Raw genomic sequence first — 27,758 nt, forward strand, 5'->3', positions numbered from 1 at the left:
TGTGTTGATATCACGATTATTCCCTGTGTATGCTCTATTGTGGGACTCGGGTGGTGCTGTGGGTTAAACCACAGAGCCTAGGACTTGCCAATCAGAAGGTCGGCGGTTCGAATCCCTGCAACGGGGTGAGCTCCTGTTGCTGAGTCCCTGCTCCTGCCAACCTAGCAGTTTGAAAGCATGTCAGAGTACAAGTAGATAAATAGGTACCACTCTGGTGGGAAGGTAAACGGCATTTCCGTGCACTGCTCTGGTTCGCCAGAAGCAGCTTAGTCCTGCTGGCCACAGGACCCGGAAGCTCCCTTGGCCAGTAAAGCGAGATGAGCTCCGCAACCCCAGAGTCGGTCACGACTGGACCTAATGGTCAGGGGTCCCTTTACCTTTTTATGCCCTATTGTGGTCAGTGGGACATACTCTGAGGTCATTGAGCATGAGATTGCAGGATTCTGCATGTGCTTCAGCATGCCTTTGCAGAGGACTGGGTTGTTAGGAAGCCAGTCCCATTAAGTAAATAAGCATAGGATTTGGGCTGCACAATGACTTTGGGGGGAAACGCCTAAGCGGGTGGCACTGTAGTCTAAACCACTGAGCCTCTTGGGCTTGCCAATCGGAAGGTCGGCGGTTCAAATCCCTGCAATGGGGTGAGCTCCCGTTGCTCTGTCCCAGCTCCTGACAGCCTAGCAGTTTGAAAGCACAAAGTGCAGGTAGATAAACAGGTACCGATGTGGTGCGAAGGTAAACGGCGTTTCCGTGTGCTGCTCTGATTTCCGTCACTATGTCCCGTTGTGCCAGAAGCGGTTTAGTCATGCTGGCCACATGACCCAGAAAGCTGTCTTTCTGGACAAACACAAGATGAGCGATGTTTCACGTAGATTGAAAGCATCTGTGTGGAGTGTAAAGACAGGCAGGCTTCCAAATCGTAGAATCCTAGAGTTGGGACCTCAGAAGCCATCTAGTCCAACCCCCTCCAATCCAGGTTGGGGTGTCTGTGTGTATAAGTTATTAATAAATAGGAACCATAAGGGGGTTGGACTCAATGGCCCTTGTGGTTTCTTCCAACTCTATGATTCTATGATTCTATAAAGATTGTCTGTTGCATATGTACATGGTCACCATGTTGCCTAGACATTGCTGAACAAGCCAGGCTGACATTTGTCCGAACCTGTGATTTATATGCCATTCTATTATGTGCCCTATTGTGACATTTTGCTTTCCCCGTATTTATTTACCTGCGCAATTTATGGAGCTGCCCCCCCCCCCAGCAGAAGGACTCTAGGAAGCCAGGGGGGTGTCGTTGTTAGAGTGTTGGACTAGGACCTGGGAGATCAGGGTTCGAATCTTTTAGAAGACATCTGAAGGCAGCCCTCTTTAGGGAAGCTTTTGATGATTAATAGATTACTGTATTTTAATGCTTTGTTGGAAGCACCCAGATGGGTGGGGTATAAATAATAAATTCTGTTCTATTCTATTCTCTAGTCAGGGGTGTTCTAGCTGAGATTCCCACATTGCAGGGGGTTGGACTAGATGACCCTCTGAGCCCGTTCCAAGTGAGCAATTCTGTGATTCCTCATCCCAATATTGCACCTATCTTCCCTGTCCCGTTGCCCAATGGGAAGGGGATTTAAATTGTTGGGGGCACTATGAGGAAGAGAATTATTCCTGTCTCCCAGCCCTGTGCCTCTGTTCCCAAATTGGGGAACCCCAAGACTGCCTTTAAGTTGGGAGAAAGAGGTCGTATCAGCCCCAGTGGGTCTCCACCTTGCCCTTTGACAACCGGGTCTCCTATTTTCATTTGTCCAAGAATTGCATTGATTTAAACAAAGGGTATTCACGGTAGAGCTTCCCAGCATCCGCGAACGAGAAGGGAGGTTTGGCAGGCGGGGGAGAGTCTCCCATTCTTTTAAGGGTGGAGAACGCCAGCTCTCCCCGCTTTCTCCCATTCAAAGCTATTTAAAGACCATCTCACACAAAAAAGCCTTTGAGCCAATGGCAGAGATATGATTGCATAACTGGGCGACGTTGTATTGTTCCCCTTGCATTGTATTGGAACAGGACTCTGCAGAACACAAAAAATAAGTTGCACTGTTTTGCAAAGGGCTGGTGCTCAGGTTTGCCCCACAAGGGATTCGAAAGCACTGTTAGAGCACACCATTGTTTGAAACTCAGATATACAGTGGTACCTCTGGTTAAGAACTTAATTCGTTCCGGAGGTCCGTTCTTAACCTGAAACTGTTCTTAACCTGAGGTACCACTTTAGCTAATGGGACCTCCCGCTGCCGCCATGTGATTTCTGTTCCCATCCTGAAGTAAAGTTCTTAACCCAAGGTACTACTTCCAGGTTAGCGGAGTCTGTAACCTGAAGTGTTTGTAACCTGAGGTACCACTGTATTAGCTAATTGTCAAATGGCACCTTAAAGCTAGGTTGCGGTGGCCACAACGGAATATCTAGGCACTGTTTTTTTCTCAGTTAAATTTCTTCTTCTTCTTCTTTATTTCATTTATATACAGGGATGCTCAGGTTGCGAACGTGATCCGTGCGGGAGGCACGTTCGCAACCCACAGCACCACGTCTGCGCACGTGCAGGTTGCAATTTGGCGCTTCTGCGCAAGCGCAACCTCCGAAACCCAGAAGTAACCAGTTCCAGTAATTCTGGGTTTTGGCGCATCTGTAACCCGAAGTATGTCTGTACTGCTTTATATTTTAAAGAAAAGAAACCTCAAAGCAGTTTATAGCACATTAAATCATCAGATTAAACAATCCAGAATAAAACAGATTCAAGCTTCAAGGAAAATATTTCACATCCTTCTCCAAGTGACATTTTGCTTTCCCCGTATTTATTTACCTGCTCAATTTATGGAGCTGCCCCCCCTCCCAGCAGAAGGACTCTAGGAAGCCAGGGGGGTGTCATCGTTAGAGTGTTGGACTAGGACCTGGGAGATCAGGGTTCGAATGTCCATCCAGTCATGAAGCTCACTGGGTGAAAGCAGTACTAGCTCCAGCTGTGGAGGCAGAGCATAGTAGTAGTAGTAGTAGTAGTAATTTTACTATTTATACCCTGCCCATCTGGCCAGGTCTCCCCGGTCATCTCTTGTAGCCCCCTCCTCCATGAATTTGTCTAATTCTCTTTCAAGGCCATCTAAATTGGTGGCCATCTTTGTCTCCTGTGGGAGCAAGTTCCTACGAGCCGCATAAAGGAGGGCTTTATTTTAACTTCCCTGGATCTTTCTGACGTTCAGCATCATGAGACGTCCACAATTTCTAGCGTTGTGAGAGAGGGAGACAAACTTCCCTCGTCCGCTTTTTCCAGGCCAGGCATAATCTTACGAACTTCTCTGAACTAAAAAGGCCTCAAGGTTGCAGCCTCTCTCCATCGAGCCGCTTTCTTTCCTCACGATAATTTTGTTTGCTTCATGAGATAGTAAGGCAGGGGAAGCTGAAGTTCGGCAAGGTGACAGAGCAAATAGTTTTTCCAGCAGAGAAAGGCAGCATCTGAAATCCACCCAATGGAGCGGTTCAAGGGGGGGCGACCCAGAAAGCTTGTCCAGCACACACAGAAGAAGAACTTCTCGCACATCTGTTCAAAAGGAGCACGCTGGATAAATACACCTTTTGCCCCCCACCCGCAAGCTGTTCTCCATGAACAATTTTCCAGGAAAACCTGGGAAATCGTCCGCGGTGAAAGATATGGAAAAAACCAACTCACAGAGCTCAGGAAATGAGAGAGGAACTGTTGGGCAGGAAGAGAAGGGATGGCTGGTTCAAAACAGATGTTGCAGCTTGACTTAGCTGTCCCTTCCCATAGAACCCTCAACAAAACATCACCCCCCGCCAAAGATATGAAATTAAAGCTCACTAGCAAACTTGCAGGATGCGGGTGGCGCTGTGGGTTAAACCACAGAGCCTAGAGCTTGCCAATCAGAAGGTCGGCGGTTCGAATCCCCGCAATGGGGTGAGCTCCTGTTGCTCGGTCCCTGCTCCTGCCAACCTAGCAGTTCAAAAGCACGTCAAAGTGCAAGTAGATAAACAGGTACCGCTCCGGCGGGAAGGTAAACGCGTTTCCGTGCTCTGCTCTGGTTCGCCAGAAGTGGCTTAGTCCTGCTGGCCACATGACCCGGAAGCTGTACGCCGGCTCCCTCGGCCAATAAAGCGAGATGAGCGCTGCAACCCCAGAGTCGGCCACGACTGGATCTAACGGTCAGGGGTCTCTTTACCTTTACCTTTAGCAAACTTGCAGATGCATAGCGGGTTATTTTGAATTAATTGGATTTTGTGTGGTGAGGGGAAATCCAGTTGAAATGAGAAATGAGTACACCTTAGCATTTTGAGAATTATGCCCTTTTAAATGTTTTGTGTGATGGGGGGTGGTATTGATTTGCTGCTGTAGTTCTTGTTTTTATTACATATTTTGTGGTTTTTGTATTGTAATTCTATGTTGGGAACTGCCCTGAGATCTACGAGTGAAAGGCAGTACAGTCGTACCTTGGAAGTTGAACAGAATCCATTCCAGAACTCCGTTTGACTTTCAAAATGTTCGCAAACCAAAGCGTGGCTTCTGATTGGCTGCAGGAAGTTCCTGCAGCCAATCAGAAGCCCGGTCGGATGTTCGGCTTCCAAAAACAGTTCGCAAACTAAAACGGTCACTTCCAGGTTTCGATTATTCGGGAGCCGGTTTGTTTGGGAGCCAAGGCATTCAAGATCCAAGGTATGACTGTATACAGAAGAATTAAATAAAATAAATAGATACCAATTTCACAACGAACTCCTATCAGGAAGTACCCTTCATGAAAAAGCGCTCCTTGAAATGTTGTTGTTGTTGTTGTTGTTTAGTCATTTAGTCGTGTCCGACTCTTCGTGACTCCATGGACCAGAGCACGCCAGGCACTCCTGTCTTCCACTGCCTCCCGCAGTTTGGTCAAACTCATGCTGGTAGCTTCAAGAACACTGTCCAACCATCTCATCTTCCATCATCCCCTTCTCCTTGTGCCCTCCATGTTTCGCAACATCAGGGTCTTTTCCAGGGAGTCTTCTCTTCTCATGAGGTGGCCAAAGTATTGGAGCCTCAGATTCAGGATCTGTCCTTCCAGTGAGCACTCAGGGCTGATTTCCTTCAGAATGGTTTAGTTTGATCTTCTTGCAGTCCATGGGACTCTCAAGAGTCTCCTCCAGCACCATAATTCAAAAGCATCCATTCTTTGGCGATCAGCCTTCTTTATGGTCCAGTTCTCACTTCCATACATCACTACTGGGAAAACCATAGCTTTAACTTTCCTTGAAATGAGGAAGGGGCAAATTTCTTACGTGACTATGAATTTGCCAGCCAAAACATCTGGTCTTTACTACAGTATATTTTCAATTGTCTCATAAGACTCATGACTGAGAGGGTTTTTTCTTGCGACTCGAATATACGAGGTCAATGTTAGGGCCAATATTATAGGCACGGCTCACTAGCAAGTCAATAGTTAGCTTCATTTTAAAAACAGTAATCTTTCTCCCCCCCCCCCTCACCAGCTTTCAGGTTTGAAGCAAAAGGTATGCAGAGTGAGAAGCTAACCCAGTACTGAAAGGGCATCTTTTGTGGTTCAAATCTCTCAAATTAAATGGTGTGCTCAACCTTTGCAAATTTGTTTCTGGCAGCCTGGAAGAACTTGGCAAAAAAAAAAAAGAGGGTCTCTTTGTTCAGCTTCGGGCATCAGCCCTGCCCAGCGGTAATTTATAGGAACATCCTTTAGCTTTGTTGGAACCGAAAATCAGCAGGGACTGAGCTGCCATTAAAGGAAGATGCCACACTGCAATTCTGCTGGTGGTTCGCAGTTCAGTGTTAGAGCATCTGCTTTGACATGTACAAGGAGAAGAAGAAGAGGAGTTTGGATTTGATATCCCGCTTTATCACTACCCAAAGGAGTCTCAAAGCAGCTAACAATCTCCTTTCCCTTCCTCCCCCCACAACAAACACTCTGTGAGGTGAGTGAGGCTGAGAGACTTCAGAGAAGTGTGACTGGCCCAAGGTCACCCAGCAGCTGCATGTGGAGGAGCGGGGAAGCGAACCCGGTTCACCAGATTACGAGTCTACCGCTCTTAACCACTACACCACACTGGCTCCCCAAGTTCAGCCCCTGGCATCTCCAGGTTGGGTTGCGAGAGGCTCCCCTGCCTGAAATCCTGGACATCCCCTGCCAATAGGTGTAGGAGGTACTGAACTAGCTGGATCCATGTTCTGACTCATGATAAGGCAGCCTCTTTTATAAAGACCATCAGTATTGTCCCTTCTGATGCACCACGACTCTTCCCATTCTCAAAGCAGAGACTTCTCCAAGCCCTACAAGCTGATGGTCCTTCAAGTCAGGATGGAGAACCTACAGGCTCCTAGATGTTGACAGGACACTGACATTACATGACTACTGGAAGCAGCTTCCCAGGGTTTCAGACAGGGTCCCCAGCTCTAATTGGAGTTGCTGGGGGATGCTCAAGAGATGCTTAGAGAGCCAGTGTGGTGTAGTGGTGAAGAATGGTGGACTCGTAATCTGGTGAACCGGGTTCGCTTCCCTGCTCCTCCACATGCAGCTGCTGGGTGACCTTGGGCTAGACACACTTCTCTGAAGTATCTCAGCCCCACTCACCTCACAGAGTGTTTGTTGTGGGGAAGGAAGGGAAAGGAGAATGTTAGCCACTTTGAGACTCCTTTGGGTAGTGACAAAGCGGGATATCAAATCCAAACTCCTCCTCCTCCTCCTCCTCCTCCTCCTCCTCCTCCTCCTCTTCTTCTTCTTCTTCTTCTTCTTCTTCTTCTTCTCAACCACTAAGGCCCTTCCTCGAGACATTTTCAACTGAGAATGAGAGCTCTGTGCCTGGCAAACGGGCCCTAGGTTTCCAAGGCTACCATATGGTGCTTTTTGTGAACGTTTATTTCCCTGCCAGCTATCGATCTTGTCCCAGACTAGGCTAGAAGCCTTCGCCCCAGCCGCCCTCTGGCCCAGCTATCTCGTAGAGCGAGGCCCGTCACGAACCTGTTACCCTTCTTGGCTTCGTCTGGGCCGGGTTGATAAGAGCAGGAGGCAGAGTTCCTCCATCCGCTTGGCCCGAGCCAGAAAATTATTTTTATCTAGCCAGCGCCTTGGGAGCAGAGCAAGCAACACATCCTCAAACAGCTTGTCCCCTTGGAGGTTTGTGTGCGATAGGGAGCAAGAACTGCGTGTGGGTTTTGAGAATGGTTTTAACCACTCCCTGGCGGCAAAGACAAGCGTTTATTATCTTCAGCTCAAAGGCCAAAGCACCGTCAGTTAACCCTGCCCTGGTGACCCGTCAAGGGAGGAACTTGGACCTAGAGATGCGCAAATATCTTAATTTCAGTTTCCCGTTTTTCTGACCTTAGATCCAGTCTCTAACATTTCCATGTCGGTTTGTGATTTATTTGCCTTTTTAAAGTCCTCCTGAAAAGTCATCACCGTTTTAGTGCAAAATTCTCCTAAGACGCCCATTTCTGCCTGCAATTTTCGCAAGCGCATACATTTTTGCAACGCAATATCCCTTCAAACGATGCATTTTTACGTAGGCAATCTGTGCTGAGCAAACTAGGCATCTTCAGACAACTTGGAGGTTTATTTGCAACAGCAGGAAAGTTCTGCTTCTGACCGGATTTTGATTTTGGTGAGAATCATTGCTTCCCTTGCTTACGGCAAACAATTTTTTTAAAAATCCAGGGAGTAGAGAAATACAACTCTGGGACCTTCTCTTCTTCACAGTCTCCCTCATACCTCAGCTACCCTTGAGAGAGTCCACGAAGAAGCCTTTGATTCCTTTAACCCCTTGCTCCCGCTTAATCGGAAAAGGCTGCAGAGGGGGGAAAGGGATTTCCCAAAGCCCGGCTTGCAGTCCCCACACTCAGGAGTGTCAGTGGTTCCTCAGACAGCTCTGCCTCACGTCCCACCACCTCTATGGCTCCATGCCACTGACGTTGGCGCAAGCAGGCTCAGGACGGGCTGGGCAGGGTGTCCCCCCCCCTCCTGCTCCCCCCGAAGTTATTCTTTTGCATTTCCCTTTCCTGCTATTAATAGACTCTGAGCCAGCCTTAAGCGCCGTGTCACCAAAGGTGGCTGGACGTAGAAGGAAGTTGCCCAGATAGGAAATGGCCCCAAGACAAGAATCAGGAACGCGATGCAAGAGGACCCCCTAAATGGCTCAGATGAAGGTGGAGGAGGGACGGAAGGAATGGGACGAGTCTTTTTCCTTTCTTGCCTTTGTTTTTGTTTTGTTTTTAAGCCTTTGGTGTTCTGCTCCAATATGGCCTTAAATAGAAATATTTATAATACAGTGGTACCTCGGGTTAAGTACTTAATTCGTTCCGGAGGTCCGTTCTTAACCTGAAACTGTTCCTAACCTGAACACCACTTTAGCTAATGGGGCCTCCTGCTGCCGCTAAGCCACCGCCATGCGATTTCTGTTCTCATCCTGAAGCAAAGTTCTTAACCCAAGGTAATATTTCTGGGTTAGCAGAGTCTGTAACCTGAAGCGTCTGTAACCTGAAGCGTATGTAACCCGAGGTACCACTGTATTTGGAATGAGTTTATACAGAATGTAATACATTATGAATAACCAGAGTTGTATCAGGAGTATAACATTTTTCTCTATAGGAAATGTATAGATTTTACCTACTGTATCACTTTTGCCCCTTTCTTTTTCAGAATTTGTTTTTCCTTTTCCTTTATCACTAATTTCTTTCTGGATGAGATTGTTCTAATAAAATACCCAAACAAACAAACAAACAAACCAATAGTGAAAGCTTGCCTCTAGGTATAACTGCTCTATCCTGACTCGCAACCAACAGTTCAGGATCTCAATCGGAACTAGAGGAAATCTGTGTGTCTCGTAGGCCAGGATTAAATTCAAAGTGCAAGCACAAAGCTTGGGAGACAGAAGCCCAGGGGCCAGATTTGAGTCACCCAGCCCGTCTAACTGGCCCCCCACCGACCCTCCTTTGCACCCCAAATGTTTTTTGCCTGACTGGAATGTGCCCTTGAACATGCTCCTTGCTTGGCTGGATGGAGGATAAAGAGTGTGTATGCAATATTTGCATCCATTGCTCCGCCCATTTTCCCCCTCTGGCCCTACCCACCCCTGGCATGTGTGGCCCTTGGGTGCTTGTCCACGTGGCCCTCAGACAGAAAAAGTGGTTTACGCTTCTCCTTGCACTGACTGTGCGTTGGCTCATAGCTTGTTGTTTCAGCCTCTAGCTCACATGTTGAATAGATGAACCAATCAGAGCTTGGGAGCAACGGTTATCCCAGGCTAGCTGGCAGCATGTAAGCCAATTGTTTATACCAGTTGCTGGGAATTGCACGCCAAGAGAGATCTGTTGTGCTCAGGTCCTGCTCGCAGGGATGCCTGGTTGGCCGCTGTGGAACCAGGATCTAGATGGGCATTGGCCTGATCCTGCAAGGATCTTCTGCAGGAATCTCGACTGAAGCATCCATGACAGAGGCCCACCTATCCTCTGCTTAGTAAACGGTGTTAGTGATGATTATGTCCTTCAGAACGTTGTGGGGGTGGGGGAAAGAGAACAAGTTAACTGTTTCCAAAACATGCCTAACTCTCTGGGTCTTTTTAGGAACTACCGTAGCTGGAACCATGAGTGGCACGCCGGTGACGCCCACAAGCAGTGCTAAGTCCACCACCGTAACCCCCGGAAGTACCGCTCCTCCACCGGCAATCGCGACGACCCTGAAGACCACCGTCTCTGCTACTATAGCCAAAAGCACTGTCTCGACAACTGCAGGAAGCCCCCCACTGAGTACGCCCACGAGGACCACTAATAAACCCACAGATACAACTTCAAGTGGAGTCAAGGGATCTCCTGTCACCACGGTTGCTGCAACCACCCCCCAACCGCCCTCTGCAACTGTAGCGGCGTCGACCAAAACTACACCTGTGGCCCCCCGAGAGACGACAACGTCCTTGACAGGCGTTGGGTCAAAAGCAGTGGCCTCGACGACACACTCTGGCGTTGTGACGACAAGTGCCCTGACTCTGAAGCCAGGCAGTTCAGCTGCTGCCACTCCAGGTACCGTACACAGATCCTTGGCCCATCTAGTCTAGTGCTGTCCACACTGGCTGGCAGCAGTGGTGGTGGTGGTGGTTGTTATTTATTAGTTAAATTTATATACCACCCTTCGTCAAAAGAGGGCCTTCTTGGTAGTGGCGCCCACCCTGTGGAATGCCCTCCCATGAGACTGAGAGTTCAACAGGTGCAGCGGAAGAGACGCCAGTGTGAAAGGTGGCTGTGAGCCCAGACTTCAAGGTGCTTTATTCAGAAAAATCCCTGCCTCGTTCTCGGGTGAAAAAGAAAACTGACCATGGAAGTTGTGGTTTTGCTATTAATAATATTTTATGTATACCCCGCCCTTTCCGGTTGAAAAACCGGGCTCAGGGTGGCTAACAACAAATTTAAAACACTTTAAAACACTTAATTATAAAAACAGCATTAAATACAGTATGAAAACATGAATAACAATAAAATTCAAAAATCAATTAGATAATAATAATAATTAGGAGGGAGTGCTGATTTTCCTCACCCCGGCTTTTTTCTTTTTAAACAGGGAAGAGCTCAGGCACCACGCCAGGTTCAGGAAGCGTCACCACTGTTGCTCCTACAACAGAGAAATCTACAATCAAGGCCGTTGTCCCTGCTGCAACGCCCACAGAGAAGCCAAAGAAAGCCGAGTCAACAACGAGAACAGCGACAACAAAAGAACTTGGGGGGACTGTGGGCAGCACAGCCACGCATACGGCAGGAGCGGTTCCACCACCGCCCAGTTCAAGTTCTGGGACTTCAGTCACAAGAAAGACCCCCTCAGCCTCTCTGCAGCCCCCCGTCGCGTTTCCCGATACTTCTTTCGTAGCCCAGACCAAGGTACCCAGGGCTCAGCCCAAAGCAGTATATCCTTTAACTCTCTGCTTCCTTCTGAGGGAGTTTTTCCCCTGTGTGCTTTGGTTGAAGGTCTCCCTGCTATGTACAAGGCCGGGAGGAAGACAGGTGAAACCTTTCCGTTCCTTTCCCCCTCCAAATTATACACCGTTTTTGTTCAGCTTGCTCAGTAAAGTGCTCTCAGGACTTTTCTCTCTGGGCTCCACCTGCGTTATTTCCCTGCAGAGCCGAACGAGGGTGAGGTCAGAGGTTTGCATTTGTGGACAGCCTTTGTTTTCGCTAGAGATGCTGTTTCTTCCCCCCCCCCCCATTCCATGGGAATTCGTTCAGCCTTTTTGTTGTCTGTTTTTTCCCTAGATTGTTTGTGAAAAAGCGGTGCCACCAGAAGACCAGGCAATCATTTTGACCTTGAACCAATCCACGCCATGTGTAAGTACCTCCCAAGGCGTCTCTTTTTGGTGGTCTCATATGATTAGAATTTTATGGAGCTCCTCTCCTTGGGGGAAAAAAAGCACTATTTATCCTGGGGAGATAAATAGTGCGTGTTAAGTTGTGGGCAAACATATCAGACGACACAGCGATTCTTCCAAAGCAGCTCTTTATTTGTAAGCTGGAACAGAACTGAACTGAGGAGCTCTGTCAGCCTACTTATATAGAGCTCCAGAACAATGTAACTGTTGCCATATTCTGTAACTATCCAATCACTGAACGTCACTTTCGATCCTTCATTTGCATAACTATCTACAGTATCCCCCTGCTGGCCCAGGGTGAGAACTTCAGTACATAACAGTGCTTTCCCTTTTGGATCGTTTTCTGCAGACCCTCAAGTTTAAACAATGCTCAGCGTTCAGTTTCTTAAAATTGTTAGGCTGTGATAGCTCCCCGGTTGGCCTCATACTTTACTCACTGCTGCCGCCACCTGGCCACGAGTCCCTTCTTTGCCATCTCCACTACCCTGGAAAAAGCAACCCCCCCCCCCTCTTTTGGATACAATTTATTATTTTTATGATAACAAAAATACAATAAAACCCCCCCAAAGAACATCACAATCAAAACCATACATCTTAATTGACTTCCCTCCAACTCCTCCTCCTGGTTCCAATTTTTTTTTACTTATTTATACTTGTCCACAGAATCTCACACTCTTAACTATCCAGTTTTAAAAACTTATGCATATTATTACAAGTGACCTTTAAAAGTTCAACTAATGTGGAAATCAATACGCAAAGCTTACTGATTATGCCTGAAGACCAGCAAACCCCCCGGAGTGGATTTTAACACTCAGGCTAGTTGGTCCCAAGCTGTCCATGCTAGTACCAGCACCTTGAATTAGCGAGATCCCACCTCCTCGCTGCTCCAGATAGCAAACTGCTCGTGGCATTCTGCAGATTCCAGACACTCTTCAAAGATTGCCCCGCATGCCACACAATTGCAGCAATCCAACTGGGTGTGGTTACAGCGGCCAGGTACCTATCTCAGCCATTGTATTTGCATATGGGAATGGATTCACATTTTAACTTTAAATGGGTGGTTTGAAAGCCGCCAGAACAAGCTCTGAATTGTCGGTATCGACTAAAAAAACCCCATCCAGCTGGGATTTTTAGGACTTAAATATTTGCAGGGTGCACTCTGCAAAGTGCTTGCAAAGTCCCAGCAGGTTAGTCCTACAATTCAGCTAAAAATAGACAGCGGGTAAAGTACAGTTATGGGGGCTCCCAGTTCCCAGTACCCTCCCTCCTGCCCCTGTCCCTTGTGAGTTGAGTTGCAAGCGTGTGAATCGAGTGTCTTTCAGCTCATTATGGCAGCTGTGATATCATCTTTTCCGGCAGCCAAGTCAGGAAGTCTGCAGGTCTGATTTTCGCAGGGACATAACCATTGTCGGAAATAATCGCTAACGACAAGCGCCAATTGCGTTTTGAAACAGACCCTCGTGAAATCCTCCAGAACTGTCTAACCCCACAGTTATTTGGGGTGTTCTGGGGGTATTCCCACAATCACAATAGCAATTTCCTTTCCCTCACCTTCCTTCGCTCCCCTGCAGGGCAAGATTCAGCTGTGAAATAATGGGTGTCTTCCGTCAGGCCTCTCTTAGGAGCAGAATTTCCCTCGCAGGAGGAGGAGAAATGAATAAAATAACCCTCCTTTGTCCCAGGTGGTTCTCAACAGATAACAAGACCCTCTGAGGCTTGGAGTAGACAAACACGTCAATTTCTTTCAGTTCCCAGGTTTCTTCAGTCTTAATTTTAGTTTTCCACATATAGGTGTCAGTTTTGCAATTTGTTTTGTCTTCTTTTTTTTAAAAAAATGCCTCAGTGTGCACTTCCCCTCACATTAACATTTGTCTGTGCACGTTGGCTTGCAATGTGCATTTTTGTTATTTTCACCAATCTATGCACACTTCCTCTTGAAATGTGGTTGGACGTTTGCATTGCAACATTTCGGTAAAGTGTTCGTTTTGAAGCATAATTGCATTTCAGCCGCTGTGCCATTCCAGGAAGGGCAAATTGGGTTCACAGCAAAATTCAAACAGAGCTTGTTTCCCTCCCTTCCCCCAAGTCCTACCTGAGGCGTTCCACCCCACATTGAAAGCAGCAGCAGATCATGTAGATCGGTGGGAAGCAATTTCGGTGGATGGGTCAGCAAAGAAAGCCAAACCCGGATTTAGGTCTTTCCTAACACATTCCTCGAGGGCTCAGATGACCCACTTGCCTCATTCCAAGTTCCTCTTCACGAGGGTCACAAAGACACCTTCCATTTGGGGTCGTTTTCAACACTTGTTGCAACGTTCCTGCTCCTAGTAAATGCATAGGGTTGCTTTGTTGTTTAGTCGTTTAGTCGTGTCTGACTCTTCGTGACCCCCTGGACCAGAGCACCCCAGGCACTCCTGTCTTCCACTGCCTCCCGCAGTTTGGTCAAACTCATGCTGGTAGCTTCGAGAACACTGTCCAACCATCTCGTCCTCTGTCGTCCCCTTCTCCTTGTGCCCTTCATCTTTCCCAACATCAGGGTCTTTTCCAGGGTTGCAATTGGTATATAAAGTCCTTAATGGCTTGGGTGCAGTTTACTTGAGGTATTGCCTTGCCCAATATATGCCCAACCAACAGCTCCCATTTGAGGTAAAGATAAAGGGACCCCTGACCATTAGGTCCAGTCGTGGCCGACTCTGGGGTTGCAATGCTCATCTCGCTTTATTGGCTGAGGGAGCCGGCGTACAGCTTCCGGGTCATGTGGCCAGCAGGACTAAGCCGCTTCTGGCGAACCAGAGCAGCGCACGGAAACGCCGTTTACCTTTCCGCCAGAGCGGTACCTATTCATCTACTTGCACTTTGACGTGCTTTCGAACTGCTAGGTGGGCAGGAGCAGGGACCGAGCAACGGGAGCTCACCCCTTCGCGGGGATTTGAACCGCCGACCTTCTGATCGGCAAGTCCTAGGCTCTGTGGTTTAACCCACAGCGCCACCTGCGTCACATAATCCCTGTTCTGTATTTTAAGGACTCAATCTTTTCATGTGGCATCACTTAACACTTTGGAACTCCCTGCCTGTTGACACCTGCCTTCACTATACTTTTCCCTTCAGGAAATGGCAAAGTTACAATGGTTTCCCTCGTTTGCCTAGTGACGCCCAAAATTGGGTGTGGAGTTGACATTTGCAAGGGAGCCTTTTTCTGGAAGTTTTCTTATTCTCCTCCAAACTCTGCCCTGATAGATAAAGAAGATAAGGAATCAGTGGGAGGGTGAGGGTGAAGCATGCCTCTTTCTTATATTACCAGCTGTTTCTTATCACCAAGTGCCCCTTATGCCAATTTGCCATTGTACCTCACATGCGTCTTTAGCCGAGCTAAAGGCTGCTTAGTTCCAGCCTTAAACTTGTGGGAATCTCAGATTACAGTGGTGCCTCTGGTTGCGGACGGGATCCGTTCCGGAGGCCCGTTCGCAACGTGAAAAACCCGCAACCTGAAGTGCCGTATCTACGCAGGTGTGTGGTACGATTTGGTGCTTGTGCGCATGCACGAAGCGCAATTTAGCGCTACTGTGCATGCGCAAGCTGCGAAACCCGGAAGTAACCCTTTCCAGTACTTCTGGGTCGCCACGAGACGCAATCTGAAACAACGTAACATGAAGCAAACTTAACATGAGGTATGACTGTATTCTCTCTTTCTTGCTGGGGGGGGGGGGAGCCTTTAATGTACCAACCTGGTCCGAAAACCCAGGAACCAAATTCCTGCTATAACTCCAACATGCTCAGGGTTTGATGTCTGACCGTTTGGGGTCAGTGTGGGGGTTTTCTTCCTTCCACCCCACCCTAATCTCTCTCTCTCTCTCTCTCTCTGATTCAGCATGTGTTTGGTGCTCGGTTTGTTGATTCAAGTGACATTACCTCATTCTGGGGAAGGGATGTTAGTTTTAGATTCCTGCTAGTGTGGGAATTCGATTAGCTCAGATTGTCCAGGCCTGTTAAGTCTCTCCAAAGAATGTGCAATGCTTGAAAGGCCATAGAGGGGTGCAAAGTAGGTTGGGGGGGAAGGGGTGGGTGGAGGGTACCCCGTGAGGGAACCATACTGGCCTCATCCAGTCGGCGCAATCCCAAATGAAGCTTCAACAGCATTTATGTATGTGGCTACAGCAGCAAGGATTCTCTGTGCATAGAAATCGAAGGAGGAGTGGCCATCTTCAAAGGGACAACGGTTGATGAAAATCTTGGAATATGCAGAGGTGGCAGAATTTAAAGCACTGATAAAAGAGACAAATTTAGAATCTTTTAAGGAAGACTGGAAACCCTCTCTAGTCTATATAAAAAAGGCTATTTCCCATACCTGAGGACCACAGCAGTGTAAGAAAACAGCAGACTGTATTAAGCAAACATGTTAGAGAGGACGAAATTAGACAAGAAGGAACTTTAAAATGCATCTGTATGTCACTTGGGTTAGAAACATCAGTATTGGCTTAGCAGGAAGTCGCTAGTTTTTTTGCATTGGAATATACCGTATTTTTCTGTGTATAAGACAGTGCTTTTTGCTAAGAAAAAATTTGGCAAAAATTCGGTTTCGTCTTATACACAGATAGTGAATGCAGGGGGGCGGAACGTGTGATTAATGGCGGCAGCAAGCAGGAGATTGGCAGCAGCGATTGGGCGGGAGATTGGTGGCTGTGGCAAGGCCTGCTGGTGATTGGCTGTGGCAATTGGGCAGGTGATTGGTGGCTGTGGCAATTGGGCAGGCGATTGGCGGCTGCGCCGAGGTGTGCGATTGGCAGTGGCTGTGGCAAGCGATCGGCAGTGGTGGTCAGGCGGGCGAGCGATTGGTGGAAGCAACCTCCCCCACCCCACCCCCCCAAAAAAGCTAAACAACTTAATTTCTTAATTTTGGGTTAAAAAAAATAGGGGCCGTCTTATATATGGAGGCATCTTATACACGGGGAAATACGGCAATTGTCGAGTAACAAATGTAACTTTCGTGTATGGAAAAATGAATAAAATGTTATTAAATAAAAAAGAGCAAAAATGCCCCCTGTTCAGAAGAATCCTTTAAATAGTTGGTAGGAGCAATTCTGAGCATGCACAGAGTTCTTTCCCTCATAAATCAATAAGAGAGAGAGAGAGAGAGACCACACTCCCTTTCCCACCCCTTCCCCATCCTGGTTTTCCTCAAACCCCCTCCCATCTCAGCCTGTCCTCTTCCAACCCCTTCTCCTTATCCTCACATTTTGTCCCTGAGCAGCTTTGTTTAAAATCCTAAATTTGCCACAGTGAGTCACTTTTGACTGTGGAAAGGGAAAGGGATATGATCTAGATTTTTTATTTTATTTTTTTGAGTGAGGGGAGGCAATGTTCAGGCGCAGCTCTGTTCTCCTGGAGACCTTGACTCCCTCCCCTTTAACAATCCATCTTAACAATGCCGTTCCACGCCCAGGGACCGTTCCTTCCTGTCTGGCAGGCCGCGGCGTCCTGTCCCCATCCCTTAGCACCTCCAAAGAGTCTTTCTCCAAATATTTAGACAAAGCAGTGAACAATCCAGGACATCAATTTCCCCCTTCGGCCTTACCCACCCACCCAGGAAAAGAAAGGGAGAGAGAGCTTTGCTCTGCTTTCAGCTGCCTCAGCTGGGGAGGAAGGACACAGACATTTTGCCCACAGACGTAACTGCTACCACATAAAGTGAGCTCTGCATTTGCAAAGGAAAAAACCCAATCTTTTAGTGCGTTCCCACCTATCTTTTGCAACTCCCAGCTTCTTGACATTACATAGTTGCCTTGGTTGGTCCTGTTGTCGGTGCCTTCTGAACACTTCTTTGTATAGCTACCCAGATAAATTTATGCGTATATTTATTTTTAAAACTATTCATTTATCTATTTTTTGATTACGGTGGTACCTCAGGTTACAGACACCTCAGGCTACAGACGCTTCAGGTTTCAGACTCCGCTAACCCGTTAATAGTACCTCGGGTTAAGAACTTTGCTTCAGGGGGCCCCATTAGCTAAAGTGGTACCTCAGGTTAGGAACAGTTTCAGGTTAAGAACGGACCTCCAGAACGAATTAAGTTCTTAACCCAAGGTACCACTGTATTCTGTTAAATCTGCTGTTTCTCTCTCTCTCACACACACACACACATATATATAATGTATATGTATATATATAATGTATGTATATAATGTATGTGTATATATATATGTATATATATAATGTATATATATAATGTATGTGTATATATATATGTATATGTGTGTGTGTGTGTGTGTGTGTGTGTGTGTGTATATATATATATATATATGTACATTTTTATTGGGGGTTTTCTAACATATCATTTCCAACATAACTTCTTGTCGTATACAATATTTTAGACTTCCGTCAACACCTCTGATGATTTTCTGTTCTTTATCACTTATTCTGCATTTCTTAATTTCTCTATTACTCTTAATTATCATTAACTAATAATTATCCTCATGGTCTTTCTTCCAATATTTCAAATAGCCATCCTTACAAAACTTCTCGCAATTCTACTAGTGGAATCCGTTCATTGCAATTACTTTTCAAATAGTTCGTTTATTTACTCCAGTCTTCTAAAAATTTCTGGTCGCGCAGGTTTTGAATCCTTCCTGTTAATTTATCCAGTTCTTAATAGTCCATCAATTTCATCCACCATTCTTCTTTCATCTTGCTTCCATTTTTGTGCCAATAATATTCTTGCTGCTGTCACTGCATATAAAAACAACTTACAATCCTATCTATTAATATCATCTTAAATCTGCGAGAACAGGATATCCTGATCAAGCAGTCTCTTCTCATATTCTTATTAACTGAAGCTAAGTGATGCTGGTACAACCTTGTGGGTTAAGACTGTGCCGTTTTAATGTTTCTGGGACACGGGTGGCACTCTAGTCTAAACCACTGAGCCTCTTGGGCTTGCCGATCCAAAGGTTGGCGGTTTGAATCCCCACTGCAGAGTGAGCTCCTGTCGCTCTGTCCCAGCACCTGCCAACCTATCAGTTCGAAAGCACACCAACGCAAGTAGATAAATATGTCCCATTGCAGCAGGAAGCTAAACAGTGTTTCCGTGTACTCTGATATCCGTCACAATGTCCTGTTGCACCAGAAGTGGTTTGGTCATGGTGGCCACATGACCTGGAAAGCTGTCTGTGGACAAACACCGGCTCCCTTGGCCGGTAGGCGAGATGAGCGCCACAACCCCATAGTCGCCTTTGACTGGACTTAACCATCCAGGGCTCCTTTACCTTTTTAATATGTCCAGATATTGTGCATCAAGAGCCAGTGTGGTGTAGTGGTCAAAAGCGGTAGACTCGTAATCTGATGAACCAGGTTCGCTTCCCCGCTTCTCCACGTCCAGCTGCTGGGTGACCTTGGGCCAGTCACACTTCTCTGAAGTCTCTCAGCCCCACTCACCTCACAGAGTGTTTGTTGTGGGGGATGAAGGGAAAGGAGAATGTTAGCCGCTTTGAGGCCTTGTTGGAAGAATCATGGTCAGCAATGGGAAAGTACTTTTTCGATCCTGGGTGTGTAGTATGAGAGACTTTCGAAGAAACCGGCTGAAAGGGACTGAAAGAGACTGGAGAGCCTCGGACGTAAGATCGCCAGGCTAAAAAGATGGACTAGTTGGTTCTTGGTTTGGGACTGAAACCGGGGAGAGAAGGGTGGGGTTTAGAAGTCCGAAGGGGGCCTGATTTTCATTATTGCAGCGTAAAAATTATATGGTTTTTATTATTATAAGAATGGGGAATCCGTGGATGGGAATTAGTGGCAACCTTAGGAAAGATATTCTTTTTTTTAATTTTCTTTTTATATAGGATTAAGGTTTATATTTCTGAAATTGTTAACCAAATTAAATGAAGGTATAATAATGAATTAAGGTTTAAATCTATCACAAAGAATTACTTTAATAAATTAAGGTTAAGTCAATTTAACAAACTTTGCTTAGGACACTAAGGGAAAAACTTGTTTGAACAAACAATTGGAGTTGGAATACAATAAGGGGAGACGCGGGGAGGTCATGAAAAGAAGTTACTGAAAATGAGTGTCAAAAGGTGGAAATTGTTTTTGTTGTTTTTTGTGTTTCTTTTTCTGGCTTTTTCTTTTTTCTTCTTTGTTTTTTCTTTTGGGTTTGTTATGTGTAACCTTTGGAAATTTTAATAAAGATTATTAAAAAAAAAGAGAGAGAGAGAATGTTAGCCGCTTTGAGACTCCTGAAGGGGAGTGAAAGGTGGGATATCAAATCCAAACTCCACCTCCTCCTCCTCCTCCTCCTCCTCCTCTTCTTCTTCTTCTTCTCGGGGGTTGAAGTCAAACCAGTGCGTCAGCAGTACCAAAATGACCTCCCCGGGACACAAACCTGGGCAGTGAGCATGGAGGTCCTGGGCTGCTCAGACAACAAGACCCCTTTCTAGGCCTGCCTGATGGGATCCAAAGATATTCCACAAGGCAACGGAGGGTGAGGATCCGTTCTGACTTTACATGAAACAAGCATCCTTGAACCATTTCAGAACTGTAGCTTCCTTGAAGCCGGGCTGTTACCATGTGGACGGAGGAAGGGAGAGTCGGGTTTATTGTGATACTGAGTGGGGGTCCACGCCCTCTCTTGCATTCCTTTTTTAGGGGGCGGAAATGCGACCTTTGCAGGGGTGGCAGAAAGCAGCCCCTCCCTCGTCCCGCGAGGAGACCCTGTGGGAGTTACTATTCCTGTTGCTCTCCCAGCTGCAGGCTTCAGATAAAGAATGGCAGGGGACCAGGCGGAGGGATGGAGGCCAAGCCTGGTCCGGCTCGTGGTTTTGAAAAGAGGCGGCTTTTGAACTCCTCGCTGCCTCCTGGACTAAGCAGCCTGAAGAACAAGGGGAGATAAGGGAGGTCACTTTGGTTCTGCTTAACACAGTGGTTAACACCCCTGGAGGCACACTCCATTGTCTCTCAATAATAATAATAATAATAATAATAATAATAATAATAATAATAATAATTTATTATTTGTACCCCGCCCTTCTGGCTGGGTCTCCCCAGCCACTCTGGGTGGCTTCGAACAAAGATTAAAAATACATTAAAATGTCTCACATTAAAAACTTCCCTGAACAGAGCTGCCTTCAGATGTCTTCTAAAGGTCAGGTAGTTTTTTATTTCCTTGACATCTGCTGGGAGGGTGTTCCACAGGGCAGGTGCCACCACCGAGAAGGCCCTCTGCCTGGTTCCCTGTAACTTCGCTTCTTGCCGTGAGGGGATATTAAGCTTTTAATGTTTGATGCATTACTATATTTTAATATTTTGTTGGAAGCCACCCAGAGTGACTGGGGAAGCCCAGCCAGATGGGTGGGGTATAGATAATAAATTGTTATTATTTTATTATTATTATTATTATAAACAAGTTTAGATGGATGCAATAATGGAATACTGAATGGTATAGTTTTTGTAAAATATGCAGGGATTTATGATATGTAAAATGAACCGTGGAAAGAGAAGAAGGGAAGTCATTGATATCTTAAGGATGTAAAATGAGTATTTTAAATTGCAAAACACAAAATTTAATAAAAATTATATTTATATAAAAAAGAAAGGCTCACAGCATTAACATTGCGAGTCTTCTCATGCCATGCATTGAAAGGGAGGCTTTCCCATGGCAGCTAGGAGACTGAAGAGCTGCTACAGTCACTTGGAGGCTTCTCATCCCATTGATTCCCCGCCCCGGTTTCTGTGTGAACCCCACACTTTTCTCTCCTTTGAAGACTGTGACTGGCACTGCCCCTGTGTTGGGAAACGATTCCCACCAGGGTGGCAGCCGCCAGCAAGTTTGCCCTAGGCAAAGCCCTAACCATGGCGAATTTTGTTCTTTCTTTCTACAGAACAGTTTGGAGAAGAGCGCCGCGAAAGAGGCTCTCTTGAATGTCCTCTGCAAAGCGGTGAAGCCCACCTTCAACCAGAGCCGGGATGGGTGTTTGGCGAGGCTGGCTTCCAAAGACGACCCCAAATACCTGGCTGTCCTCGAGGTGGCTGTGTTGAGTAGGTACCACATGCGTTGTTGGGAGCCCCTAGGGCAGCCTTCGCCAACTTGGCGCCCTCCAGATGTGCTGGCTGCGGCTGATTGGAGCTGTGGTCCAGAGCATCTGGAGGGCACTGGGATGATGATGTTTTCCCGTGAGTAAGAACTAGGAACTTTCATACCTGTGCTCGGCTGCGCTGGTAGTTGCAGACCAGTCTAATAATAATAATAATTTGTTGTTGTTGTTGTTTAGTCGTTTAGTCATGTGCGACTCTTCGTGACCCCATGGACCAGAGCACGGCAGGCAGTCCTGTCTTCCACTGCCTCCTGCAGTTTGGTCAAACTCATGCTGGTAGCTTCCAGAACACTGTCCAACCATCTCGTCCTCTGTCATCCCCTTCTCCTTGTGCCCTCCATCTTTCCCAGCATCAGGGTCTTTTCCAGGGAGTCTTCTCTTCTCGTGAGGTGGCCAAAGTATTGGAGTCTCAGCTTCAGGATCTGTCCTTCCCGTGAGCACTCAGGGCTGATTTTCTTCAGAATGGAGAGGTTTGATCTTCTTGCAGTCCATGGGACTCTCAAGAGTCTCCTCCAGCACCATAATTCAAAAGCATCAATTCTTCGGCGATCAGCCTTCTTTATGGTCCAGCTCTCACTTTATTATTTGTACCCCACCCATCTGGCTGGGTCTCCCCAGCCACTCTGGGCAGCTTCCAACGAAGATTAAAAATACATTAAGATGTCACACATTAAAAACTTCCCTGAACAGGGCTGCCTTCAGATGTCTTCTAAATGTCACATAGTTGTTTATTTCCTTGACATCTGATGGGAGGGCGTTCCACAGGGCGGGTGCCACAACTGAGAAGGCCCTCTGCCTGGTTCCCTGTAACTTTGCTTCTCGCAATGAGGGAACCGCCAGAAGGTCCTCGGCGCTGGACCTCCATGTCCGGGCAGAACGATGCGGGTGGAGACGCTCCTTCAGATATACTGGATCGAGGCCGTTTAGGGCTTTACAGGTCAACACCAACACTTTGAATTGTGCTCGGAAACGTACTGGGAGCCAACGTAGGTCTTTCAAGACCGGTGTTATGTGGTCTCAGCGGCCGCCCCCAGTCACCAGTCTAGCTGCCGCATTCTGGATTAGTTGTAGTTTCCGGGTCACCTTCAAAGGGAGCCCCACGTAGAGCGCATTGCAGTAGTCCAAGAGGGAGATAACTAGAGCATGCCCCACTCTGGGGAGACAATCTGTGGGCAGGTAGGGTCTCATCCTGTATACCAGGTGGAGCTGGTAAACAGCTGCCCTGGAGACAGAATTGACCTGCACCTCCATGGATAGCTGTGAGTCCAAAATGACTCCCAGGCTTTGCACCTGGTCCTTCAGGGGCACAGTTACCCCATTCAGGACCAGGGAGTCCCCCACACCAGCCCACAGGAAACCTTTTGCCCAACATTGGACTGGAACCCACAACCCCAGGATAAAGCGTCTCATGCTTTAATGACTGAGCCGAGTGTGTTGCTAATCCACACAGTTTTCTGCACCACCTTAAAAAGGTAAATAAATAGTTTCTATTCTCCTCACCTTTTGTTTCCTTCTGTTAGCAAACTCTGCAGATAAGGAGCTGTTTGAGTCTTTGGCAGCGAAGATGGAAGAGCTGGAAAAGGTAAGGAGAATGTTTGAGGAAGTCCCATTCCTTCGGTTTGTCGCCTTTTCAGTCAGGCATCTTCAGATCTTTAGCTTGAAGTGTTGCTTGGCAACCGGCCGTCGCCAACTGGGGTTTAAGGACAGCCCTTCAAGGTGTGTAAGGATGAAGGATGCTTTGCTGAGTGATTCTCTGAAAGAGGCAGGAAAGCAAAGCAGTTGCCCATATACGATACGAAAATCTTTATTGTCATTGTTCTCTGCAGAACAACGAAATTGAAAAAATCTACATCAGACATTCAAAAACCAACAAGCCTGCTATCCCAGCCTGGTTAGCCCCCTAAAAACTCTGATACCCCATAATTAAATACAATATACTCCCATAGAAACTACCTTACACTGCGTTTAAAACCAAAATCACATTTGGGTAGAAACTGTTTCTCAGGCGGCTAGTCCTAGTCTTTATAACCCTGTACCTTCTTCCAGAAGGCAGAAGCTGAAAGAGATCATTTCTGGGGTGCGCCCTATCCTGCACTATCTCTGCACTTTCTTATGACACCTGGAAGCCTATCTCTTGCCCCTCACAATATTATTTGTGAGGTGGTGCCCTTGTTGGGGGGGGCTGATTTAAGCCCTCTTAAATCAGCAGCAGAGAGACAGTGTGGCCTGGTGGTTAGAGTGTCGGACTAGGAAAGTGGTCAATGGAACGCTTTTCTATTTTATTTTTAAGGAATCCAAAGGTGATTTGGGAAACTGCAGGGCAGTTAGCTTAACGCATGTTCTGGGGAAACGAGTGGAAATCATGATTAAAGATAGTATTAGCAGGAACCGGTTTGGGCGAAGTAGACACGGCAGAGATTTTGCAAGGGCAAGTCAGCCATGCCTCACTCGCCTTTCGGAGTGCAAAGGAAGTAGATGAATAGAGGTGGTCCAGTTGATGTTGTGTCCAGTTGACATTGAGGCAGTGTGGTGTAGTGGTTAGAGAGTTAGGCCTGGGAGACCTGGGTTCGAATCCCCACTCGCCCAGGAAGCTCACTGGGTGACCTTTGGCCGGTCATTGCCTCTTGGTCTAACCTACCTCACAGGGTCGTTGTGAGGATAAAATGGGGGGGGGGGGAGGCGGTCCTTGGAGAAAAAGGTGGGAATATGTAATTAATAAATAAAGCAAGTAACAGTTAAGCCAAGATGTCAGACATCCCCCAAGGGATAAGAAGGGAGGTTGAGGCCTCTTCGGAAACACAGAAGAGCCAAGGGGATTTAAACTTGGTGCTATATTTTTAGCCTAGTTTGTATTTAGAAATTGGGGGAGTTTAGGGGGAAACCCCTTCAAAAACGGGGCACATGAACCCTGAGTTTTGAGGGGACTGAATAGCAGAATTAGATGGGGGTCTAAGGGGTTGGGCAGATGAGTGGTACTCGGCTAAGTTTTACTCAAGAGAAAGCCCTGTGAAAAGGGATGCGGGTGGCGCTGTGGGTTAAACCACAGAGCCTAGGACTTGCCAGTCAGAAGGTCGGCGGTTCGAATCCCCACGACTGGGTGAGCTCCTGTTGCTCGATCCCTGCTCCTGCCAACCTAGCAGTTCAAAAGCACGTCAAAGTGCAAGTAGATAAATAGGTACCACTCCGGCGGGAAGGTAAACGCCGTTTCCGTGCGCTGCTCTGGTTCACCAGAAACAGCTTAGTCATGCTGGCCACATGACCCAGAAGCTGTACGCCAGCTCCTTCGGCCAATAAAGCGAGATGAGCACCGCAACCCCAGAGTCGGTCACGACTGGACCTAATGGTCAGGGGCCCCTTTACGTTTTTAAGCCCTGTGAAATTAATGGACCTAGCTCAGGCATATTTGTCAATTTCAGTGGGCCTACACTTGAGCAAAACTTAGTTGAATAACACCCAATGGCGCTTCTCCCCTCCTCTCCACACACACTTAAAAAGGAAAAAGAGCCTTATTTAATACGTTTGCATCCCAGTTTTCCTCCCAGAAGTGCAAAGCGCACCATTCAAGGCTCTCCCGCTCCAGTCATTTTGTCCTGCGGGGTGGGTTAGGCCGAGAGACAGTGCCTGGCCCCAGGTCACCAACTGAGCTTCATGACCGAGGGTTGATTTGAACACGGGTCTCCCCAAGTCCTAGTCCAACGATCTTCACTGCTGCACCCATTGCAACTGCTCGTACAGCAACCACAGCTGACTCTCTCCATCAAGTTTGCATTTCCTGGTCTGGGATGCCCTGGGAACAAGGCACATTCTGTCCCTTCCTGCTAGTCTAGGAAACACAGCTGGCAGGGTGGAGAGCCTTGATGGGGTCATTGTGTGAGCAACCACAATGGAGCTTCTTTTTTTAAAAAAAATGTGGTGAACACGGTAACCTCCCTTCAGTCATCTAATCTTCTAAGTCAGATGATCAGCTTGGTTTTTTATTTAATAATTTTAAAAAGTCTTTTAAGGGACAGTCTCCTGAAAGTAGTAAAATTCCACTCCCTCTGGAGAGTAACGCTCCTGAAAATTTTATTTATTTATTAATATTGCATTTTTATGCTAACTTTCTCTCCAAGGAGCTCCAAGTGGTTCTCCCCCTCAGTGTCCAATTTAGGGTGGTGGTGACTGCACATAGGGTGCCAATCCAAGGAGGTGCAAAATAATAATCATCATCATCTCTCTAATACTTCAGAAATTAGAGTAAATGAGTTACAATTAAGTAAGAAAAACAGCAGCAACCAGGACAGGACAGATTCAGTAAAAAAATAATAATAATAATAATAATAATAATAATAATAATAATAATAATAATAATAATAATAATAATGTTGTTTAGTCGTTTAGTCGTGTCCGACTCTTCGTGACCCCCTGGACCAGAGCACGCCAGGCACTCCTGTCTTCCACTGCCTCCCGCAGTTTGGTCAGACTCATGTTGGTAGCTTTGAGAACACTGTCCAACCATCTCGTCCTCTGTCGTCCCCTTCTCCTTGTGCCCTCCATCTTTCCCAACATCAGGGTCTTTTCCAGGGAGTCTTCTCTTCTCGTGAGGTGGCCAAAGTCTTGGAGCCTCAGCTTCAGGATCTGTCCTTCCAGTGAGCACTCAGGGCTGATTTCCTTCAGAATGGATACGTTTGATCTTCTTGCAGTCCATGGGACTCTCAATAATAATAATAATAATTTGTTATTTATACCCCGCCCATCTGGCTGAGTTTCCCCAGCCACTCTAGGCGGCTTCCAATCGAGTGTTAAAAACAATACAGCATTGTGCTGTAAAAGAGGAGGTTCCGTCAAAACGAAGATAACAGATGACTGCAGCGCTCTTCCAGAGCAGTATGAGGAAGATGCTAAATGCACCAACATGGAGCGGGCTTTTCATAATTTAGGGGTTGCCACAGAGAAAATCCTCTCCCAGGTCATTATCCCCCACGCTTCCAAGGGCAGGAACCACACACAGAGCCCCTCTGCCCACCTTAAGAAGGTCAGTAGCCATGCAGATGGCATTTCAGATATTGGGGGCTTAAGTCTTTTAGGGATTTAATCACCTTGAATCGGGCCGTGGGACAAAGTGGCCACCCGCGTAGGTGTTTTGAAACAGGGCTTTTGCTGTTTTGGAACCCTGGCCAGTAATTTGGCCGCGGCGTTTTGCGCCCGTTGACGTTTTTGGGTAAGTCTTCAAGGGCAGACCCACGTAGCTTGCATTGCAGTATCCCAGCCAGTGCCCCTCTCTCCGTGGCGACTCCTCTGCTCCCAGCCATTCACCCCCCTCTTCCTTTGACAGATTGGAGTGAAGAACATCACCCATGGCGGCAGGAGCAGGGACCCCGACATAGAGGACCGCTTCAGCATGCCTCTGATCATCACCATTGTCTGCATGGCTGCCTCTCTGCTACTTGGCGCCGCCATCTACGGCTGCTGCCACCAACGCCTCTCCCAAAGGAAGGACCAGGTAAACAGGCTTTTTGCATTTTGCGCCATCAAAATGGGCCTCGCAGGAGTTGTAGGGCCAAGCTTCACACCCCTGACCCTTGAGTTATCCGCTCCGAGCCAGGGTCTCCCATATCCCACTTCACTTGCAGGCATCGGCAATGCTCACCGTAACCCTCTGCATTGCAGAGTGTCAGTAGCCTATCTGTCACAATTCACAGTGCATCAGTGAAACTAGTAGTAGATAGGTAGCCGTGTTGGTCTGCCATAGTCAAAATAAAAAAATCCCTTCCAGTAGCACCTTAAAGACCAACTAAGTTAGTTCTTGGTATGAGCTTTCGTGTGCATGCACACTTCTTCAGATACACTGAAACAGAAGTTGCCAGATCCTTCTATATAGTGAGAAGGTGGGGAGGGGTGTTACTCAGAAGGGTGGTGGGAATGGGAGATAGGCAGATAGCTGAGAGAGCCTCTTGACGACTCTTAACGACTGTAATAGGTCTTACAGGAAAAGGCAAGGGGTGGGAAGGTGAGAAATGGTTTAGTTATGTATAGTGAGATAAGAATCCAATGTCTTTGTTCAGCCCAGGTCTTTTCATGGTTTTAAGTTTGGTAATGAGTTGTAATTCAGCAGCTTCTCTTTCCAGTCTATTTCTGAAATTCCTTTGTAGTAAAACAGCTACTTTGAGATCTTGTATAGAATGTCCTGGGAGATTGAAGTGTTCTCCTACTGGTTTCTCTGTTCTGTGATTCTTGATGTCAGATTTATGTCCGTTTATTCTTTGGCGTAAGGTTTGGCCTGTTTGTCCAATATAGAGAGCTGAAGGACACTG

At 47.0% G+C, this 27,758-nt stretch overlaps 1 protein-coding gene and 1 long non-coding RNA gene across 3 annotated transcripts in view; one reads left to right on the forward strand and one right to left on the reverse strand.

Moving 5' to 3' along the window:
- The window catches only part of LOC308595900, a 59,392-nt gene extending 36,287 nt beyond the window's left edge, over positions 1-23,105 (reverse strand). Inside the window, exon 1 of the long non-coding RNA XR_014012197.1 lies at positions 22,966-23,105. This is a non-coding gene — a long non-coding RNA (uncharacterized lncRNA). The remainder of the gene's footprint in view (positions 1-22,965) is intronic.
- Positions 1-27,758, forward strand: part of PODXL (podocalyxin like) — an 82,883-nt gene that overhangs the window by 47,082 nt on the left and 8,043 nt on the right. For both annotated transcript variants that reach the window (XM_081210255.1, XM_081210254.1), the window contains exons 2-7: positions 9,600-10,052; positions 10,588-10,901; positions 11,274-11,345; positions 21,253-21,409; positions 22,986-23,047; positions 26,780-26,947. In XM_081210255.1, coding sequence (XP_081066381.1) covers positions 9,600-10,052; positions 10,588-10,901; positions 11,274-11,345; positions 21,253-21,409; positions 22,986-23,047; positions 26,780-26,947 — 1,226 coding nt within the window. The remainder of the gene's footprint in view (positions 1-9,599; positions 10,053-10,587; positions 10,902-11,273; positions 11,346-21,252; positions 21,410-22,985; positions 23,048-26,779; positions 26,948-27,758) is intronic.

Source organism: Podarcis bocagei (genome assembly GCF_964188305.1).
Source record: "Podarcis bocagei genome assembly, chromosome: 10".
Classification (NCBI taxonomy): domain Eukaryota; kingdom Metazoa; phylum Chordata; class Lepidosauria; order Squamata; family Lacertidae; genus Podarcis; species Podarcis bocagei.